At 42.1% G+C, this 22873-nt stretch overlaps 1 protein-coding gene across 5 annotated transcripts in view; it reads left to right on the top strand.

The window, feature by feature from the left end:
* Cyfip1 (cytoplasmic FMR1 interacting protein 1) overlaps positions 1-22873 on the top strand; it is an 88893-nt gene that overhangs the window by 46841 nt on the left and 19179 nt on the right. For 2 of the 5 annotated variants that reach the window (XM_048792974.1, XM_015480328.2), the window contains 9 exons: positions 3509-3634; positions 7382-7548; positions 9423-9570; positions 10769-10922; positions 12463-12619; positions 14109-14205; positions 16479-16555; positions 16666-16774; positions 18615-18734. In XM_048792974.1, the coding sequence (XP_048648931.1) occupies positions 3509-3634; positions 7382-7548; positions 9423-9570; positions 10769-10922; positions 12463-12619; positions 14109-14205; positions 16479-16555; positions 16666-16774; positions 18615-18734 (1155 nt within the window). Of the gene's footprint in view, positions 1-3508; positions 3635-7381; positions 7549-9422; positions 9571-10354; positions 10923-12462; positions 12620-14108; positions 14206-16478; positions 16556-16665; positions 16775-18614; positions 18735-22873 lie in introns of all 5 variants that reach the window. The other 3 variants (XM_048792973.1, XM_015480327.2, XM_015480329.2) reach the window with 2 other exon arrangements.

Raw genomic sequence — 22873 nt, 5'->3', positions numbered from 1 at the left:
TTGTTTAAGAAGTCTGTACGTGCCCTAAGTTCATGGAGGTGTTCTTCATTGACTTCTGGATGTGCCTTTGAAGCTGGGATTTGAAGGTCACCTGAAGTTAATTTCCGATGCACTTTCCCTCCCCCAACTTTCTGGGCCGTCTGCCTTTCCTTTTCCCAATAATACTTTATACCTTAATAATAATCCATTGCGTCTGGTAAGTATAGCTTTCTGCTCTCTTCAAGAGTTGCTTGGCTGTTGTCCTCTGTCCTTTTGTAGACGCTTTTCTCATCCCCAGTGAAACCTACTGGAATATTTCATTAGGATATGAATAAACCTATAGATCATTTCTGGGAGAATTGAGAAACTTCTTATATTAAATCTTTTTGAGTGAACTATATCCCTGTATTCAGATTCACTTTAATTTCTTTTGCAATCTATAAAAATCTTGGAGTTTTTTTGTGACCTTTATTTCTAGGTATTAGCTGATAGATGGTAAAGTCAAATATTTCTCAATACTTGTCGCTTTCAAATGTAAACTTTAAAACATTTCTCTAATATCTACCAACTTGTCTAAGCTCATTAATTATAATTTCTCAGATTCTTTTGGATTTTCCACCTATGTAATCATATCATCTGCAAATGACATGAAAGTTATTTTACTTTTTAAATTTTTCAATCACATTGGGTTAGAGTCTGCAGTTGCCCCATAGAAGGGAGGTGCCAGACATGCTTGTTTTGTGCTTCTCAAAGGAAAAGTTTTCATAGGTCTATTGTAGCCACCTTTTTTTCATCAGATTAAAATACATTCCATTCTTAGTTTAAGAGATTTTTTAACAGGTGTAGATATTCATTTTTGTGTCAAAGTGAATGAGTGAGAGCAGGGCCCTCTGGTACGGAGAATCATTCCCAGGGCTATGCCTGTGTTAGACAAGCGCTCTCCACTGAGCTGCATCCCCAGACCTTCCTTTTGTAATTTTATTTGGAGACAGGGTCTTGCTAAGTTGCCCAGACTGGCCTCAGCTTGTCATCCTGCCGCGGCCTCCTGAGTAGCTGGGATTACCAGCATGTGCCATTGGCCTAGTCTGAATAGCTTTTAATGTTACTTAAAACAAAAACAAGAAAAAAAACTTTTTTAGTTTGATAGAAAAATTATAATGATGCTACAGAGAGGTCCCAAATAGTCCACATCTATTTTCCTTTATTATTAATATTATATGTTAGTATTGTTGCAGTTAATAAATCAACATTGATATTATTAACTAAAGTCCGTACTTTATTCATATTTTGTCAGTTTTCCTGTGATAGTCTTTTTTCTGATCCAGGATTTCATATGACACTTGGTTGGCATATCACCTTAGACACCTTGGGCAGTAACATTTCTCCGACATTTGTTATAGACTTGATAATTTTGAGGAGCACCAGGCAGGTTGTACAGGGATTTATCTGATGGGTTTCTTTTTATGATGAGATTGGAGAAGAGGACCGCAGAAGAGAAGTGGCCTTTGCCGGGGAATACCGTCAACATGATATATTGCTGTTAATGCTGACCTCGACCCCCTGGCTGAGGTCAGACATCAGATTTCTCTGTTGTAAAGTCACCACTTGCGCTTTTCCACTGTGTGTTCCGGGGAGGGAAGTGGCTATGCCCCACTCACACCTATAGAATGAAATACTGCATTTTTTAAAAAATATTTTTTAGTTGTAGATGAACACAATACCTTTATTTTGTTTATTTAGTTTTTTAATATGGTGCTGGGATCCAACCTGGTGTCTCATGCGTGCTAGGCAAGTGCTCTACCACTGAGCCACAACCCCAGCCCTAATACTATGTTTTTATAAACTTTAATCATCATTTTTTGGATGTTGACTTCATAAATTGGCTCATGGAATATTCCCTTCTTTTCTAGTATCTGGAATGGTTTGTGTAAGATTTATATTATTTTTTTCTTTAAATGTTTGCTGGCATTTACTGGAGAAGCCTTCCCTTTATGGGATATTTTTTGAAACATTTTCTTCTTTACTATATAGTGGAGTATTCAGAGTTTTTAAAAAAAATATTTGTTTTTTAGGTATAGATGAACACAATGCCTTTATTTACTTATTTTTATGTGGTGCCGAGGATCGAACCCAGGGCCTCGCCTGTGCTAGGCGAGCTCTCTACCACAGCCACAACCCCAGCCCTGAGAAGTCAGATTTTTTTATTTTGTTTTGTATCAATTTTGGTAAGTTGTATTTTTAAGGAATTAGTCTACATTTTCTAAGTTTTATGCAAATTTTTTTTGGCGGGGGCGGGGTGGTAGGTACTGGGGATTGAACCTAGGGGTGCTCTACCACTGAGCTATATCCTCAGCCCTTTTTTATTTTTTATTTTGAGACAGGGTCTCACAAAGTTGTTGAGGCTAGCCTTGAACTTGTGATCCTTCTGCCTCAACTTCTTTAGTCTCTGGGATTACAGGCGTGTGCCACTACGTTTGACTATGTAAAGTTTTTCATAATAAATTCTTATACTATTTTGTTTCTTTTGGTATATTCACAGAGTTTTATGATCACAAATCAAACAAAGGACATTATCTCAAAAAGGGAACCCCATACTTATCAGCTGTCTCCCCACTTCCCCTTCTTTCAGCCCAAGGCAACGTCAGTCTACTTGGTGATGTCCAGTATATTTATTTTTCTTTTGTTGATTATGCTTTCAAGTCATGAAGATTTACTCTTACATTTCCTTCCAGGAATTTTATGGTTTTACCTCTTAATTTAAATATATAATCCATTGTGATTAATTTTTTTTTATACATTCTGAGGTAAGGATTGTGTCAATGGTCCCCAAGATCACCCCTTAAGCTAAGTGAATAGCTGGGACCCTCAAGATTCAGTAGTTATCATACTCAAGATTATGGCATTATAGCAGAAAGTCACATATTAAAATCAGCAAAAGGAGCTTGGGATGTGGCTCAGGCGGTAGCGTGCTCACCTGGCATGCGTGCGGCCCGGGTTCGATCCTCAGCACCACANTCTCTCTTGCTCTCTACTCTCTCTCTTCTTCTCATCTCTCTCTCTCTCTCTCTCTCTCTCTCTCTCTCTCTCTCTCTCTCTCTCTCTCTCTCTCTCTCTCTCTCTCTCTCCTTCCTTCCTTCCTTCCTTCCTTCGTTCCTTCCGTCAGTAATTGAAACTAGTGGTGTCAGATCACTGAGTGACATTCCCAGCCCTTTTTATTTTTGGTTTTGAAATGGGGTCTTGCTAAGATCTTCCCCGCCTCAGCCTCCCAAGTAGCTGAGATTTCAGGTGTGCATCCTCAAACCTGGCCTGGTGTCTTTACTAAACCTCAAGTCACATGGCCAGAGTCTTTTGCCCTTGTATGGAGATAGACAGTGTGTGTGTGTGTGTGTGTGTGTGTGTGTGTGTGTGACTTTTCAGAGTATAGTCAATTTTAGAAGGCTGATTTTTGGTGGCCTTGGCCATGGTCAGACCAGAAGTTAAGCATTTTGTCTTCATAATGGCATGTCTCTCTTCTTACTGTCCATGTCAGTATTCATGGAAGCTTGTGCACCCAACTGACAAGTACTCCAACAAGGACTGCCCCGACAATGCCGAGGAGTACGAGCGAGCCACGCGCTACAACTACACCAGCGAGGAGAAGTTTGCCCTGGTGGAGGTGAGGACATGTCTGCTGTCTCCTCCTCCTGTGACTCTTCTCTTTCCTTCTGAAAGCAAAGCAAAAATATGAACCAACTGCCCACTTTATGTTGTTGTTTGTAGTCGGGCAGCCCTTAGTATTATCAGCTTAGTCCAAAATAAGAAATAGATTTGAGAAAAAGTGGTTTTGGGTTCTTAGGTCTGTGGGCCCTGGATCATCGGCTCTTTCCTGCATCCTTGTGCTTGAAGAGCAGTTTGTGGGGTGCAGGAACACCAGATGACTGACTGGGATGCGACGTCTCTCCCCTGAGAGGAGAGCTGTGCCTGGGTGTTTCCTCCCTGTGGTGGCCACCATCTCTTGGCTGTCACATTCATGGGGCTCAGCTCTATACTGTCCTCCTGGGCCTTTGATGGAAGTTCTTGATTCCAGTATCGACCAGTTTTTTTTTTTTTTTTTAAATAATTGTACTCTGCTGTCTTGTTTAAGAAGTCTGTACGTGCCCTAAGTTCATGGAGGTGTTCTTCATTGACTTCTGGATGTGCCTTTGAAGCTGGGATTTGAAGGTCACCTGAAGTTAATTTCCGATGCACTTTCCCTCCCCCAACTTTCTGGGCCGTCTGCCTTTCCTTTTCCCAATAATACTTTATACCTTAATAATAATCCATTGCGTCTGGTAAGTATAGCTTTCTGCTCTCTTCAAGAGTTGCTTGGCTGTTGTCCTCTGTCCTTTTGTAGACGCTTTTCTCATCCCCAGTGAAACCTACTGGAATATTTCATTAGGATATGAATAAACCTATAGATCATTTCTGGGAGAATTGAGAAACTTCTTATATTAAATCTTTTTGAGTGAACTATATCCCTGTATTCAGATTCACTTTAATTTCTTTTGCAATCTATAAAAATCTTGGAGTTTTTTTGTGACCTTTATTTCTAGGTATTAGCTGATAGATGGTAAAGTCAAATATTTCTCAATACTTGTCGCTTTCAAATGTAAACTTTAAAACATTTCTCTAATATCTACCAACTTGTCTAAGCTCATTAATTATAATTTCTCAGATTCTTTTGGATTTTCCACCTATGTAATCATATCATCTGCAAATGACATGAAAGTTATTTTACTTTTTAAATTTTTCAATCACATTGGGTTAGAGTCTGCAGTTGCCCCATAGAAGGGAGGTGCCAGACATGCTTGTTTTGTGCTTCTCAAAGGAAAAGTTTTCATAGGTCTATTGTAGCCACCTTTTTTTCATCAGATTAAAATACATTCCATTCTTAGTTTAAGAGATTTTTTAACAGGTGTAGATATTCATTTTTGTGTCAAAGTGAATGAGTGAGAGCAGGGCCCTCTGGTACGGAGAATCATTCCCAGGGCTATGCCTGTGTTAGACAAGCGCTCTCCACTGAGCTGCATCCCCAGACCTTCCTTTTGTAATTTTATTTGGAGACAGGGTCTTGCTAAGTTGCCCAGACTGGCCTCAGCTTGTCATCCTGCCGCGGCCTCCTGAGTAGCTGGGATTACCAGCATGTGCCATTGGCCTAGTCTGAATAGCTTTTAATGTTACTTAAAACAAAAACAAGAAAAAAAACTTTTTTAGTTTGATAGAAAAATTATAATGATGCTACAGAGAGGTCCCAAATAGTCCACATCTATTTTCCTTTATTATTAATATTATATGTTAGTATTGTTGCAGTTAATAAATCAACATTGATATTATTAACTAAAGTCCGTACTTTATTCATATTTTGTCAGTTTTCCTGTGATAGTCTTTTTTCTGATCCAGGATTTCATATGACACTTGGTTGGCATATCACCTTAGACACCTTGGGCAGTAACATTTCTCCGACATTTGTTATAGACTTGATAATTTTGAGGAGCACCAGGCAGGTTGTACAGGGATTTATCTGATGGGTTTCTTTTTATGATGAGATTGGAGAAGAGGACCGCAGAAGAGAAGTGGCCTTTGCCGGGGAATACCGTCAACATGATATATTGCTGTTAATGCTGACCTCGACCCCCTGGCTGAGGTCAGACATCAGATTTCTCTGTTGTAAAGTCACCACTTGCGCTTTTCCACTGTGTGTTCCGGGGAGGGAAGTGGCTATGCCCCACTCACACCTATAGAATGAAATACTGCATTTTTTAAAAAATATTTTTTAGTTGTAGATGAACACAATACCTTTATTTTGTTTATTTAGTTTTTTAATATGGTGCTGGGATCCAACCTGGTGTCTCATGCGTGCTAGGCAAGTGCTCTACCACTGAGCCACAACCCCAGCCCTAATACTATGTTTTTATAAACTTTAATCATCATTTTTTGGATGTTGACTTCATAAATTGGCTCATGGAATATTCCCTTCTTTTCTAGTATCTGGAATGGTTTGTGTAAGATTTATATTATTTTTTTCTTTAAATGTTTGCTGGCATTTACTGGAGAAGCCTTCCCTTTATGGGATATTTTTTGAAACATTTTCTTCTTTACTATATAGTGGAGTATTCAGAGTTTTTAAAAAAAATATTTGTTTTTTAGGTATAGATGAACACAATGCCTTTATTTAATTAATTAATTTATTTATTTTTATGTGGTGCTGAGGTAAGGCCTCACATGTGCTAGGTGAGCACTCTACCGTTGTTGTTGTTTTTTTTTTAAGTTGTAGGTGGACACAATACCTTTATATTCTATCCATTTATTTTTATGTGGTGCTGAGGATTGAACCCAGTGCTTCCTATGTGCTAGACAAGTGCTCTACCGCTCAGTTATAACCCCAGTCCCTAATTTTTTTCTTTTAAGACAGGGTCTCTCTAAATTGTTGAGGCTGGTTTTGAATTTGCAGTCCCCCGCCTCACCTCCTGAGCCACTGGGATTACAGCTGCACCTGGCTTCCTTTTCATTCTTTATAATCTGTTCCTTGTCTTTTTTTTTTCTTCCTTGATTAGTTCTGTGTATGCTTGCCAGTTTTATTATTTAATTAGTAAACAGTTTTGTCTTTGTTGATCCTCCTTCGATATATTTCTAGTTGACTGTTTCATCAATTTCTGCTGTGTATTTCTTTTGTACTACTTTAGGAAGTTTATTTTGCTGTCCTTTTTATAATTTCATGACAAATATTAGATGATTATTATTTTCTGCCTTTTCGGTTTTCTAATGTACACATTTACACCTTTCAGTTTGCCATTTGGCAAGCCTTTTCCTGCTTCCCATAAGTTCAAATATGTAGTATTCTCATTTTCATTCAAATGGGTTTTTTTCATTAATTTTTTCTAAATAGAAATTTCCTTTTTTCTTTTGATTAGAAAAGCAATATAAAATCAAACAGTTCTCCAGAGTAAACACATGGAAACCTTAACTGTGACACTGGGGAAGTACTGCGCCCCTGAAGCCATCACAGAGGGACTTGCATTTGTTAACAAGTTGGATTTGGGATACAAACTCTCATGACATCCTTTTCCTTTTCCAGTTAGCATCACTTTTGCTTTCCAGGATCTTTTCTCTTCTTCCCTGTCAGGGTAGGGTGTGCCCTGGTGGATGGGGTGTGTGAGTCAGAGGCGTCCCTGCCCTCAGGGCACTCACAGTATGGTGGGCAGGTCAGACCAGGAGGACAAGACTGGGTTGGGGCCACTGCTCTGGGGAAGGTGATGATGGGGCTGTATAGCTCCAGGATGAGGGCTAGGGAGGCCAGGGAGAGGGTAAGGAGCAAACAGTCTCCTGGGTGATGCAGTACTGTCCCCACTCCCCCTCCAGCTGCTGAAAGCCATGTCCCCTACAGGTGATTGCCATGATCAAAGGCCTACAGGTGTTGATGGGCAGGATGGAGAGCGTGTTCAACCATGCCATCCGCCACACTGTCTACGCTGCGCTGCAGGACTTCTCCCAGGTGACTCTTAGGGAGCCGCTGCGGCAGGCCATCAAGAAGAAGAAAAACGTCATCCAGAGGTCAGCCTCCCGCTCTCACCCCATGTACACAGCCACACCCAAAAGTCATCTGAGGAACCTGCTTTACACAGCAGGACAGTTATTTTCATAAACAGTCTCAGTACATGTAATTTATCTTCAACCCCGAGACACTGTTTTGGTGAATGACAGCTATATGTAATGTGGTGGGTTTAATTAGTAACCTGAACAACTGGCAGTAAGTCACCTGCATAGTATTTACAGGTCTGCAGACCCAGGAACAAAGGCATATTTACCTCAGGGAAGTAAATAAGACAAAGGCAAATTTACTTGTGTCAGAATCTGCCCACAACTCTGATTACCTGGCCTTGAGAACTGGAGGTCCTACACTGTCCCTCAGTGTGTGTCACCTTGAGTCATTTTGCTTTTATTTCTCTGTCTTTTCCTACATATCCGTCAAAACTACAAAGTGATTGTAGAAATCTAATAGCTATCTTGAGCTTCTTTTCTCTTTATGTTGAGCCTTTCAGATAAAATTATGTTTCAAGGACATCTGTGTAAATTGAAATTTACTGGGGGTTGGTGAATGTACAGACTTCATTATTATTTAGTTTTGCTTTATAATTGATATATTTGTCACCCAGCATGGTATAACTTTTAGCATTAATAAAATTTATACAAGTTGAGCATCCTAATCCAAAAATCTGAAATCTGCAGTACTCCAAAATCCAAAGCTTATGTTACTTTATGTGCATGCTAATGCTAGACCAGCGCTCTACCATTGAGCTACACCCCCAAACCCCAAACCCAAGTCTACTAGAGCACTGACATGATACTGCATGTAGAAAATCCCACTCCATATTTTAATATAGGAAATTATTAAAATATTGTATAAAATTATTTTCTGGCTTTGTCTATAAAGTATATATGAAACATAAATGAATTTCATGTTTACACTTGGGTCCCATTCCTGAATTGACTTATTATATATATACAAATATTCCAAAATTCAAGAAATCTGAAATCTGAAGCACTTTTGGTCCCAAACACTTCAGATAAGGGATGCTCAGCCTGAACTGTGATGCTTGCAGAATTAATTTCTGTCACCTTGAGGTTTTTAAATTGAGGTTTTCATTTTTCTGGTCTTGCCTGCTATTTTGCATGTGCTTGCCTTCATGGGAAGCTTGCTGTATGTTATGGATGCTGTTAAGATATATGCACCCGAGGATGCTGCCTGGCTTTGGGGGGGTGATCTTTACTGATAGAAACACATACTAATAGAAATACTTGAAACACACCAGGTATAGAACAAAGTGCTTGCCCCTGACACAGAACGGATCCAACAGCCACAAGGTGTGGAATGTGTTGTGTGGCCCTGTGTTTTAGCAAGAACTCTCCTCATGATGTGACCAGGGCTGGCACAGGGTCCCTCTGATTCCCCTGTGTGCTCATGGGTCTCTCCACATAGTGGAGCTGTTGGTGGCAGGGTCACATTCCCAGCAATCCTGGACACATCCCATCTCCTCAGCTCGTGGATGATTTCATATTCCTTTTGGAACACCTAGACAGTTATGCATAGACAGGTGGAACTCAGCTGTCCGGGTGGGTGTTGGAGGTTCCTGTTCTCCCTGCCTTTGGCATGATTCATGGCTGCCTGGTGAACATTCTAGAAATAAAACACTGCTTCGGCTAATTGATGCAAACTGCAATTAAGTTGAATCTTCCGGGAACAGTCATGTTTCCAAGAAAATAATGTGTTTCTAAAATTTCATGTTGAACTAGACTATAAAAGTCCCTTCACTACCCCCAGATGGATTTATTTATATTGTGCGTTGGCTGTTCTGAGAGCCTACTAGTTAGGTGAGCAGATAGTGTGATTGTAGAAGTCTCTCTGATAACTTGATGGGGCTGTTTAGTGTCCTGCAGGCCATCAGGAAGACAGTGTGTGATTGGGAGACTGGGCATGAGCCCTTCAACGATCCAGCTCTGCGGGGCGAGAAGGACCCCAAGAGTGGCTTCGACATCAAAGTGCCACGCCGTGCTGTGGGACCCTCCAGCACACAGGTTCTCATCTTCCCCATGTGTACTGGGGCTGGGCCAATCCTGGGCTGGGGGAGTGGGGCAGACCCCGAGTGAAATGGTGTCACCTCTGCTCAGGCAAATCCCATCCTGCCTGCGACTCTTCTGCCATTTCTCACCCAAGTGAATCTGGGGTGTGAACTGGGACTTGCTTGTGATTCCCTGGTTTATTCATTTACCTTCAGAAATGAATCAAGTCTGTTCTAACTCCATCCCCAAAATACTAGTGATGTCTACATGTGCCTATCTATGCTGTGTTTCTTGATGGGTGTTTGAATGTATCATTGTAATTTTTACACTGGGTCTGCAAGTAAGAGTTCCTGAAGCTGAAACTGGGGAGATTACAGAACGCTGCCCTTGTGTGTCCTGGTCTTAAGCCACCTGTACTGTTCTCTCTCCCGGTGTGCCCGGGCTCACCCTGAAGTGCTTCTCACTGCCTCTCACCCCTGATTTAATATGCTCCCCTGCTTTTTTCTGGGACCTGATACTCACTTATCTCTCTGCTGGAGACTTCACAGTCTTTCCTGTCCGTCCTCTAGAGAGTTACCAGCAAAGCCCGTAGCTGGCTCTGTAAGAACTCTCTGGAATGTCAGGGTTCAAGAAGGCACTTGGCCGGTCCTCGAGGGCGGCCCTCTGGGGTCTGCGTGAGGTGCACTCCGCCCTCCTCGCTCAGTCCATTGTGTCTGTCCCTGTGTCCCCCACCCAGGCGTGTGCGTGGTGTGACTAACGGCTTTCTCCCGCCTCTCCCTCCCTGTCTGTCTGTGTCTAGCTCTACCTGGTGCGCACCATGGCCGAGTCCTTGAGCTCTGCCGAGCTGCTGAGGCAGCTCAAGTCTCTGGGCATGGAAAGGCTCTTGCATGTGGTAAACGCGTTTCTGAGGCAGTCGTACACCTATCCACCTCTTTTAACCTTTGGTGGTAAGACATTGTTTGTTTTTCTTATTGATGTTTATGGCACGGAGGTGAACTGCTCCGCTGCAAGTGGTTTTTTCCCCCAAGCAGCAGCAACTTGGCCACTCAGAGGGGCCCCCAGACTGTGGAGGCCGAGTGCACAGCTCAGGGCTGGGGCCCAGCCCAGTCAGGGTGTATTGGAGCAGTCCTTCTCTCGTGGTTTTTCTGAGTGTTGCATAACTAATGTACCATGTATATTTTCTCCCCTACGAATGTTTCCTTGGATAACACAGCTTTACATGGTGAGAACCATGCTAGAGTCCCTCATTGCAGACAAAAGTGGTTCCAAGAAAACCTTGAGAAGTAGCCTTGAGGGGCCCACCATATTGGACATAGAAAAATTTCATCGAGAGTCATTCTTCTACACCCACTTGATAAATTTCAGTGGTAAGAGACAGTGCTGACCAGAGTCCGGCCCAGCATGCTCTAACACCGCTAACACCATCTAGAACGCTTACGCCTGCCTGACCGTCCCCTGCCCTGTCCCTCACGCACCCACCTCATGGTGATGTGCCCTAACCTTTGTGGTGGTGGCCCGACGTCCCAAGGCTCCCCCTACGTCCTCTCTGTCTTTGGCTTCTGCCATAGCCTTGTGGGGCACAGCCCTTTCAAGGCCAAGGACTGTGGGGCCATGGCTGGCCCGGCGATGTGAGCACGGTCTTTCAACCTGCACCAGGTTAGGAACACAGGCAAATGTAACCTGTCATCTGGATCGAGACCTGGCATTGATAAATAACAGAAACAGCCCCCACGGGCAGTGACATGTGGGAAGGTAGCCCTGAGCCAGGCTAGCCCCCGTTTTGGTGACGCCCGGCCACTTTGACCTCGTACAGTGGGTATTCTGTACTCTCCGTGTGTCTGCCTGTGGCCTGTGGAGCCAACCACGTCCATTCCTTGGCTCAGAGCAGAAGGCCTCTCTCTCTTGGCTGGGGGTGCTGCAATATTGGAGTAAATAGTGATGCTTTTGCCTTTAACTCCGTGAAAGGACAGAAACTTGTCTTTTTCAGTCTATCTTTAGTTTTGCATTAGCTAGACCTCCCCTGAGTGTGTGTAAATGCTGTGTCCTGGATATTTTATCCTGAGTAAAAGAAAATACAGGTTGAGTATCCCTTATTGGGACCTTATTGTTTTGGATTATGGATTTTTTTCAGATTTTAGAATATTTGTATGTACATAATGAGATATCTTGGGAATGGGACCCAAATCCAAACATGAAATTTATTTGTTTCTTACACACCTTTGACACATAGTCTGAAGGTAATCTTATAGTCATGTATAGCATAATGACGTGTCAGTCAACATTGTCCAGATATATGACTGTGGTCCCATAAGATTATATCCCTGTAATCATCTTAGTTTGTATAAGCACACTCTGTGATGTTTGCACAATAACAAAGTTACCTAACGATGCACTTCTCAGAGTGTGACCCTGTCATTAAGTAATGCAGGACTATACAGTATGTTTGGATGTGCCTGCATTTTGACATCAACTTGTCACAAGGTCAGGGGCAGAATGTTCCATTGTGGCATCACATCGGTGCTCAAAAGTTTCCAATTTTACAGAAGTTAATATTTCTGATTTTCGGGTTAGGAATGCTCAACCTGTAATTCTGTTTTACTTCTGCTTTTCAAAAGGATGTTGTCCCCCTAGTCCTGCTGAGGGGAGGTTGATGATGTCCTTGCTGGAAGGAGGATGCTGACTGCTCTGAATGCGCAGGGTCCATGCAGCTGCACTTGCAGCCGTACCCATGCTGGTCTTGTCTCTTGTGCAGGGTGTCTTGTGACCCCTCCCTGCTCATGTCCTCGCTGCATGGCTCAGGGCTGAGCGCAGAGGAGCTGGCACCATGCAGACAGCCCCTCTTGTATCATTTCTGCTGAATCTCTTTCTGCCCTTAGAAGGTAACATGGTGTCTTTGAATCCTTCAAGAAACTCTGCAGCAGTGCTGTGACCTTTCCCAGCTGTGGTTCCGAGAGTTTTTCCTGGAGCTGACCATGGGCAGGAGGATCCAGTTCCCCATTGAGATGTCCATGCCCTGGATCCTGACTGACCATATCCTAGAGACCAAGGAGGCATCCATGATGGAGTGAGTGTCCTGCCTCTGAGACCCTTGCTCATGGTGGTGGGGAAGGGAGGTTCTTAGGAGCTGGTATGTAGATGAGGGGACCTGGACTGTTTTTAGCATTTTGTTGAAAATCACGTTCACTGTGGTAAATATTTGGCACATAATACAAGTAACCAGTTTCTTGGCTCCAGACTGAAATCAGGATCTCTGGTACTAGAACTGGTCAAGTTCCCATCTTGCACAGATGCTGGGCAAGGCCAGGAGGACACAGCCTGGATCAGGGAGATGAGATGAGCCTGGGTCTTCCCCAAGCCTGGGTAGTACTGGCCCTGCAAGGTGAAGCTGTGCCCAGTGCACTGGGGGCAGGAGGGCTTAGAGCCCCCACTCAGCCTAGCCTCTGTCTAAGATGAAATTGGGAGAGAAGGTGTTCGTTGAACATCTTTATTTTGGAAATTGGAATTCTGGGCTAGGGGGAGAGATCAGTCTTTCAAAATATGATCTCCATGGAAAGGAAAACCATAAAAATGGGAGTATCTTATAAAGAGTGGGAGACCCTCTCAGCAGGTCAGTTCTTTGCAAATCATTCCTTACAGGTCTGTGTGGAGCTGGATGTTGGTCAGGACCATCACCTTCCACTCTGCTGCAGTGGCCAGCAGCCTGTTCCATAGCGTTAGGACAGATGAGGAGCCAGAGCCAGTACAGAGGCACTCCTCCAGAACGGGGCTTCCTCTCTCCCCACTTTTCTACCCAGCTCCTCCCGAGGCTTCTGGCCGCTGCCTTTTGTCCAGGCACAAGGCAGGAATGATGGGCTTTTGGCCTTGGTCCCAACATTGGACATGGCTTTGGTCATCTATGTGATCCAGGACCTGTGTCGCTTTTAAGCCAAATAGTTTATCCTTAAAATAAGAAAATAGTCCCTTTTAAAACTTTTTTTCTTTAAATTGGTACATAATAATAGTACATATTTATGGGTTAGTGTGCTATTTCAATACATGTATATGTTATGTAGTGATGATTGAATCAGAGTAATTAGCATACCCATCATCACAAACATCATTTCATTGTGGTGAGACCATTGAAAATTTTTCCTCTTTTGAGCTATTTTGAAATATCCATTACATTCTTGTCAATTATGGTCATCTTACTATGTAATAGATCCTTAAAATTTACTTTTGTTGTTAAAAAAATACTGCATATTTGTAGTAAAAAACTTTAAAGCATCATGAGAAGACACAGGTAGGTGGAGGTCCTTGTCTGTGTGTCCTTAGTGAGTATATCCCTCCTAGGGTATTGGCTGCACGGCTGTCCCCAACCTTGCCTGTCCTGACCAAGTGTGGTAGTTCTGTAAGGTACAGCTGCCAGCAGCTCTCTGTAGGAACATAATTTGGCTTTTGAAGTAAGAAACTCTTTTTTCCTTTATGAGATTTAAATTCCTCTTTCAGTAGGAGGTTGTGAGGGCCGCAGCTCATGGTGTGGGCACCTGGGGAGTAACCAATGCCACCCTCTGCAGGTACGTTCTCTACTCCCTGGATCTGTACAACGACAGTGCACATTACGCACTCACCAGGTTCAACAAGCAGTTTCTCTACGATGAGATCGAGGCAGAGGTGAGGGGTACAGCACCTTGATTCCTTTTTGTTTCCTTTATAATGAAATTTCCTTTTTCTCTTGAGTATTAAACTTTCTTTAAAATATGAGGCAGTTTAAACAGTGAAATAGGCATTTTAGTGTGAGCTCTTCGGCCTGCACCTTCCTCCCACACAGGACCATGGTAGGATGTCCTCTTTCTCTGGATAATTCTTGCATCCACGTCTGTTTTCTGTTGAACATGATCGTTGCACTAAACCAATCCCTCTTTCATTCCTTTGGTCTCTTGCTCTTGAGATTTTATAAATGGGACTTTGCTGTACTTCTTGGTACATGCTCTTTCTTTTGCATCAGATTTCTTGTTAAGGATAAATTCCCACAAAAGGAATTATCAGATCAGTGTACACATAGAAGGTGAATCTTATTCTTTAGTTTAAGATGTAAGAGAACTTAACCTTGACAAATTGTTTCATGCATCTGGGCCTCTTCCACTCCTCATGAAGTCCTACTGGAAGTGTTTCTGCAGGGAGAGGTCAGGGTCTCTGTGTGATGCAGGGTGAACGAAGGGCTCCCTCTGCAGGCCCTCCTGATGTGCTCACTTGCTTCTGAGCACATGTATCCTCTTCATGGATCCAGAAGGTGGTGCCAGCCCCATCTGGAAGCAAGGTTGCAGGTTTTGGGGGTATCTTCTGAATAATCTCTTGCGCAGAGTAGCCAGCCCTGCTCCAGGGGAAAAGTGGCAGGTGCTCTGGGACACGTGATGACTCCTGAAAAGCACAGCTGGTGACAGAAGCTGCTCCAGGTGGGGACACAGTGTATCCCCCCAAGAGCATATGGTGAAGAGAGGCCTTTGTTTGCTTTTGCATTTAAGAGAATGGTGACATTTTGACCTCAGTAAGAACACTTCAGGCTGGGGTTGTGGCTCAGTGACAGACCACTTTGTCTAGCACGTGTGAGGCACTGGGTTCAATTCTCTGCACCACATTGAAAACTAAATAAATAAAATAAAGGTATTGTGTACATCTATAACTAAAAATATTTTTTAAAAAGCCAGAATAGTTCTACCATAGTTTTTTTTTAAATTTGTTCTTCTTAATTATACAAGACAATAGAATGTCTTTTGACATTATCATACATACATGAAGCATAACTTCTCATTCTTGTAGTTGTACAGGACATGAGTTACACTGGTCGTGTATTCATATGTGAACTAGTTAATTCTAAGTGCCTTTCTTATTCCCACGCCCCTTTCCTTCCCTTCATTCCCCTTTATCTTGTCCAAAGTACTTCTATTCTTCCCTATCCCTCACAATCTTTTTGTGTGTTAGCATCCAAATATCAGAAAGAACATTCAGCCTTTGGTTTGGGGGGATTGGCTTATTTCATTTAGCATGACAGTTTCCAGTTCCGTTCATTTACCCGCACCTAGGTTGGTTCCACAGCTTGGCTATTGTAAATTGATCTGCTATTACCATTGATGTGGCCATGTCATTATATAATGGTCATTTTAAGTCCTTTGAGTATATATAGAGGAGTGGAATACTTGGTCAAATGGTGGTTCCATCCCAAGTTTTCTGAGGAATCTCCATACTGCTTTCCATAATGGTTGCACCAATTTGCAGTCCCACCAGCAATGTATGAGTGTATCTTTTTCTCCACATCTTCGCCAACATTTATTGTTGCTTGTATCCTTGATAATTGCCATTCTGACTGGTGTGAGCTAAAATCTCAGTATAGTTTTAATTTGCATTTCTCTATTTGGTAGGTATGTTGAGCTTGTTTTCATGTATTTGGTGACTGATTGTATTTCTGTAAAGTGCCTGTTCAGTTCCTTTGCCCATTTATTGATTGGGCTATGTTTTTTTGTTTGTTTGTTTGTTTTTTGTTGTTGTTGTTTTTGATGTTAAGTTTTTTGAGTTATTATTCATCTTGGAGATTAATGCTGAATCTGAGGTTCAGGTGGCAAAGATTTCCTCCCATTCTGTAGGCTCTCTCTCCACATTCTTGAACAATCCTTTGCTGTACAGAAGCTTTTTAGTTTGATACCATCTCATTTATTGATTCTTAATTTTACTTCTTGCATTTTAGTCTACTATAGTTTTCAATGACTAGACGTCACTTATTGTGACACCATAATCTCTTTAATGTGCTAATGTTGGATAGTAAGATTATTTCTTTCTCTTTTCTAAAAGATCCTGAATTTGTTATCTTAAAAAAGGTTTTGTTGTTAACTTATATTATTTGATGTTGGTTTAGGGAATTGAAATCTAATGTGTACTTTCTCTTACTCCAGGTGAATCTGTGTTTTGACCAATTTGTTTATAAGCTAGCAGACCAGATATTTGCATATTATAAGGTTATGGCAGGAAGGTGAGTGAGTATCTGATTTGTAATTGCAATACAAAATCTTGGTTAATTTGATCTGATGCTTCTGTTAACATTCAGTGTATGAAAAATGCCCTGTGTTTCCTCTGTACCAGTTTGCTTCTCGATAAACGGTTACGATCTGAATGCAAGAACCAGGGAGCCACAATTCATCTCCCACCATCTAATCGCTATGAGACGCTGCTGAAGCAGAGGCACGTACAGGTGTGTAGGGCTCCTGTTGGGCCTCAGTACGAGCCTGGAGAGTGCATCAGAAATATTGGATTTTCCTTATAGCTTGCAAGGTTTACTATTTTATGTGACTGTGTGAATATCCTCATCAAGTTAAGGTTTTTGTTTCTTTGAAATGGGGGTCTTGCTATGTTCCCCAGGCTGCCCTCAATCACCTGGGCTCAAGTGATCCTCCTGCCTCAGCTTCCTAAGTAGCTGGGTCTGGAGGCATGCACTATCATAATGTGCTAAAAGAGAGTGTTAAATTTTTAAGCTGGTTACAATGGCACACACCTTTAATCCTAACTACTTGGGAGTCTGGGACAGGATTGCTAATATGGGCAATTTAGTGAGTCTAGTCTCAATAAAATTTAAAAAGGATTGGGGATGTAGCTCAGTGGTAGTGCACTTACCTAACATGTTTGAAGCCCTGAGTTTAATCCCCAGTACCACTAAAAAATAAAAATAAAAAAGTAGCTGGGCATAGTGGCAGATCCCTGTAATGCCAGCTACTTAGGAAGCTAAGGCAGGAGGATTGCACGTTTGAGGCCAGCTCAGCAATTTAGTGAGACCATGTCTCAAATAAAAAGTGAAAAGGGCTGGTGATGAAGTAGAGTGTCCCTGGGTTCAATCCCAAATATCACACACACACACACACAAAAGTATTTTTCAAACTTTCAAAGACAGTTTGTATTGAATAACCTCAAATGCAGGGGAACCTGGCAACTCTGAACCTGTCCTGTTGTAAGCTTCAGGGAGCAGGTGTAACCCAGATGGGTCTGTCCTTCCCCAGGAGCTCAAAAGCCAAAGCATAAAAAGAATATAGGTGAAAAATCACTTGTTGGCTATGAGTTTCAGAAATACACTTTCTTGTGGCCACAACAAAGAAAGATAGACAATGCTTGGTTTTAGTTGTATTTTTTGAAACAACATCTAGTGATGTACCATATAACAATGTTTTGGTGAACTTCAGACTTGCACATACCACTGTGGTTCCCTGAGATTATATCACCTGGTCTGGGGAGGTAGCTCAGTGGTAGAGAGCTTGCCTAGCATTTTGAGGATCTGGATTTGATTCCCAGCACCACACACACACATAGAGATTATATCACCCAGTGATGTTGCGATCATCTTAGATCATGTCAGTATACTCTGTGCTGTTTGCACAATAACAAAATCACCTAATGATATAATCTGTTGCTAAGTGATGTGGGATGTGTATACATCACACAAAAAAGTTGGAAAACAGTGGGGAAACCTCCACTTAATTACACTGTCTGTTACAGATAACCACTGTGTACATTTTGGATATTCTTACCGGGGCTTTTACTATCTTGTTATCTAGTTCAGATGATACTGATAAGTTCTTAGGACCCTGAAATACAGATGGAGGAATGTTGTCTTACTTGCCATTTTAACACCTGTGGCATATTAGACATACACAGGCCACTGTGTGGTGGGAGATGGATCATGAACACCTTTATATGTGATGCTGTTATTGACAGACACAGATATTCCGGGGTGCTGGTGAGGCTCAGGGTTTCTGCCCATGATTTAGGTTAAATTCAATGTTAAGGTGCTGCAAAAGTCTTCAAGGCTTTCCCTTGCAGGAAAGCTCTAGGGAGGTAGAGTATTTTGTTACGACCCTTGTATATAAAGTTTCATCTGAAACATTTAAATTTCTACTATATCCTCACAAAGACATTTTGTTGTTGTTTATGTTTTTAAATAGATTTCTGAGGGACATTTTTGCATTGCCTATTTGTTTGCTTTTTTGTTCTTGAGGTTTCCATATTTACTCTTTTTTGGATGTCCCTCTTCTCCTTCCCTCTAGCTCCTTGGCAGGTCGGTAGACCTCAACCGCCTGATTACACAGCGTGTGTCAGCGGGCATGTATAAGTCTCTAGAGCTAGCGATTGGACGATTTGAAAGTGAAGACTTGACATCAATAGTTGTAAGTACTGGAATTAATTTTACTTCCATCTCTAGTAATAAACTGAATAAATGGTATTTCTTGTGTAGATAATAAAAGATTAGGGACTCATTGAACCTGGTCTATCTCAAGTATCTATTAGCACCTACTCTTAGTAGTCACATTTCTAAATTGATTTCAAAGAAACCAATAATCTGGTATGATTTCATGGATATAAATGTATGTTAAAACCCATGCAACTCATTATATACTAATCATATCTCAATAAAGCTATAAATAAACCTACATTATTAATCCTTGCCTGGAAAAAAAATAGGACCAAGAATCTCAATCTTGAGATTATACTTAAGTATGGCAACGGTTAACATATAACTTAATGATTTACATTATATAATTTTGTTAGTGTCACAAGGTTCTTCACCCCATGATTCAGGGAGCTTTGGGTACAGGGATTGATTAAAGAGTGTTATGGTTTGTACTGAAATGTCCCCCCAAGGCTCATGTATTAAAGTCTTGGTGCCAATGCAGCAGTGGTCAGAGGAGGGGTTTTGGAAAGTGCTTAGATCATGAGGGCTCTGACCTCAATAGTGGATTAAACCATTGATGGGTCATAGCTGAATGGACTATTGGGAGGTGATGGAAACTGTAGGATGTAGGTCTAGCTGAAGGGAGTGGGCTCCTGGTGGTGTGTTCTTGGGCTGTCTCTTGTCCTGGTCCCTCTCTGTCTGTCTCTTTCGCTTTCTCTGCTTTTTGGCAACCACAAGGTGAGCAGCTTTGTTCCACCAGACCTTCCCTGACATGATATTCTGCCTCACCCCAAGCCCACAGTACTGGACCCAAACGACCATGGACTAAGTCTTCTGAAATCGTGAGCCAAAATAAAATCCTTCCTTCTTTAAATTGATTTTCTCGGCAACAAAGAACAATGATTTCTTTCATAATGATTCCAGTCAGACTTCTGTTCACTAGGCCTATGGCTTCCCCTTTATACAGATCAAAGAGAACCTTCTAACACTGTCTGTGGCAGCCTTAGGACAGTGCTGAGATCTCTAGGGGTCAACCATTTGAAAATGCTTTCATTGTGCTGCCCTGTACTTGGCCACATTGGATTTAGGGAGCCCAGTTGGGTGACTTCTGTTCCCATTCTCATTGTGGCCTACAGAGAATAATTTCTACAGAGCTTTTCAAGGATAATTGAGGTGAGAGAAAATTTAATGGTAGTAAAACAGCAGCCTAAACTCGAGAATCTAATAAGTCAAAACTCTCTTCTGAGACAAAGGTTTACATGGGAGATGCTGCTGGCAATACTATGCTGCCTGATAATGGTTATGGATGATGAGGTAAAGAAAAGTGGAGATGCAGTTAGGAGAGGGAACATGAGAGATATCTTAGGTAGCATGAATCATTTTTCTCTAGAGGCATAAATGTAAAGATTACTATTCTGGTGTCTTTGTCTGTTTTGGGTTGCTATAGCAGAATACCTGAGATTGGATACTTTATAAAGAAGGAAGGTTTATTTAATTTACCGTTCTAAAGGTCCAAGAACATGATTCTGGCATCTGCTTCTGGTGAGGGCCTTATGGCAGATAAAATCACCTAACAGGTGAACATGAAGGAGTGGTGTTGTATTAGTCAGGTTTCTGTCACTGTGATAAGATACCAGAGAAAAAGAACTTATGAAGAGGACAAGTTTATTTTGACTCATGCTTTCAGAGTTTTCAGTTCATGGTCAGCTGACTCCATTGCTTTTGGGCTTTTTTTTTTTTTTTTTAGAGAGAGAGAGAGAATTTAAAAAAAAAAAAAGAGGGAGAGAGAATTTTAATATTTATTTTTTAGTTTTCAGCGGACACAACATCTTTGTTTGTATGTGGTGCTGAGGATCGAACCGGGGCCACACGCATGCCAGGCGAGTGCGCTACCGCTTGAGCCACATCCCCAGCCCAAACTTTTGGGCCTTTGACAGATAGAAAACCGAAAGAGGCTTGTGGTGGAGCAAAGCTGCCTGTCTCGTGGCAACTGGGAAGCAAAAAGAGAAAGGAGGGTCTCAATGTCTTCTTCAAGGGCACAGCCTAATGTTCATCCCTAGGTCCCACTTTTTTATTTTTATTTTTTTCCTGGACTGGGGATTGAACCCAGGGCCTCATTCATGCTAGGCAAACGTTCCCATGGAGGTACATCCCCAGCCCTATTGTAAAATTTTATTTTAAGACAGGATCTTTCTGTGTTGCCTGTTTTGGGCTCACATTGATCCTCCTGCCTCAGTCCTCTGAGTAGTGGGGATCATAGGCATGCACCACTGCACCCCATCAGGCCCAGCTTTTTAAAGGTTCACCTCCCAGGCTGGTGACTGAGCCTTTAACATGTGGCCTTTGGGTGATATTTACACGCCAGAGCATAACAGGTACACACAGGAAAGCTCACATGGTGGGAGAGGAGGCAGGAGAGCAGGCCGAGGCCGCCGAGCTGGCTCCCGGACAACCTGCTCTTGTAGCATCTAGCAGGCCCCACAGAACCTAAGTTCCGAGAAGACTAGTCTAGACTCTCAAGGAAACGTTACTGTATTCATGTGGACGGAGCCCTCATCACCTCACATGCCTCCCGAGGGCTCCCCACGTGGTACGTTACACTGGAAGGTAAGCCTCAACGTGAGCTTTCATGGGGATAAACCACATTTAAACAATACTACCTGCAACCATGTCTGCCCCAAAAGCAAAGTGAGCTCCATTCACTTAACAGTTGAGCTGCAGAAAAGGGTCACGGTCCAATCCCATTTGATGTGTTATAATAAAAGAGAGGATATAAATGCACAATGGTATCTCTACAGACAGTGAAAGCATTCAGAAAGGTGCCCATGAAACCTGTGAAAGTGGTGGCTGCTGTGAAATAAACGTATATATCAGAATAGATTAAAATCCAGAATTAGGGGGATTAGAGAAAAGGAGGTTTTGAAAAGTGATGGTGGACTCTTGAAAGATTTCCCAAGAAAATCACTGCAGAACTGAAGACTGCACCAGAAAGAATACAATGCATAATGACCTCAGAGAAATAACAAGAAGGAGAGAAAGAACATTTTTTAAATTGGAAAGAAATTAGCTAGGCACAGTGGCACATGCCTATAATCTTAGCAACGTGGGAGGCTGAGGCAGGAGGATCACAAGTTCAAAGCCAACCTGGGCAACTTGTTCAGACCCTGTCTCAAGATAAAAAAAATAAAAATAAAAAGGACGGGGGATGTAGCTCAGTGGTAAAGGGTCTCTGGGTTCAATCCACGGTTCCAAATAATAAAAAAGGATGCTAATGTTATTAAGGACTCTGAAAATGGCTTCAACAACAAAAATATTGCAATAAAAGGATTAGACTTTCAAGGGAAGAAAAAAAAATCTTTGGTTTGAGAAGAGGAAGGACTCAGGACCAGATTCAGTTGCCCTCAGACCTTTTTCAGTAGCCAAGGAAAGGAACTGTGAATTGAGGATTTTGGATCCAACCAAATTGATCTTCTAAGAATAAAGGCCGAAGACAGATGGTAAAGAACATGCAAGAACTCCAGGGGAATTGTCCATAACTAGGGAGTGAGCTTCACTCAGAGGAATGGGAGGGGCCTCAGCCGGGGTGGCCTATGGGTCTTGGAGATGGATGAGATGGATGTTGGCATTTTTTCTTCTTCACACTCTTTGAAATCTATTGTGTTTCACACTCAGTGCATCTCACTTGGCAGGATTTTTTTTTTTTTTTTTGATACCAGGGATTGAACCCAGGAGTGCTTCACCACTGAACCACATCCTTAGTCCTTGTTTATATTTTATTAGCAACTCTTGCTAAGTTGCTGAGGCTTTGAACTCAAGATTCTCGTGCCTCAGCCTCTCGAGTTGCTGGGATTACAGATGTGTGCCGCCATGACTGGCAAGAATTTGGCAAGTTTTACGAGCAATATAGTAATTTTATCTGATTGAATGGGGGATACATTCTAAGACCCCCAGTGGATACTGGAACTCACAGATTGTAATCCCAGTGGCTCGGGAGGCTGAGGTAGGAGGATTGCAGGTTTGAAGCCAGCCTTTGCAAATTAGTGAGACTTTAAGCGACCTAGTGAAATCCTGTCTCAAAATAAAAAGTGCCCCTGGGTTCAATCCCTGGTACCAAAAAAAAAAAAAAAAAAAAAA

Source organism: Marmota marmota, unplaced genomic scaffold, assembly GCF_001458135.2.
Source record: "Marmota marmota marmota unplaced genomic scaffold, marMar, whole genome shotgun sequence".
In the NCBI taxonomy this organism is placed as follows: Eukaryota; Metazoa; Chordata; class Mammalia; order Rodentia; family Sciuridae; genus Marmota; species Marmota marmota.
The sequence above is the reverse complement of the archived record's forward strand: the minus strand, read 5'-3'. Positions and strand labels throughout refer to the sequence as shown.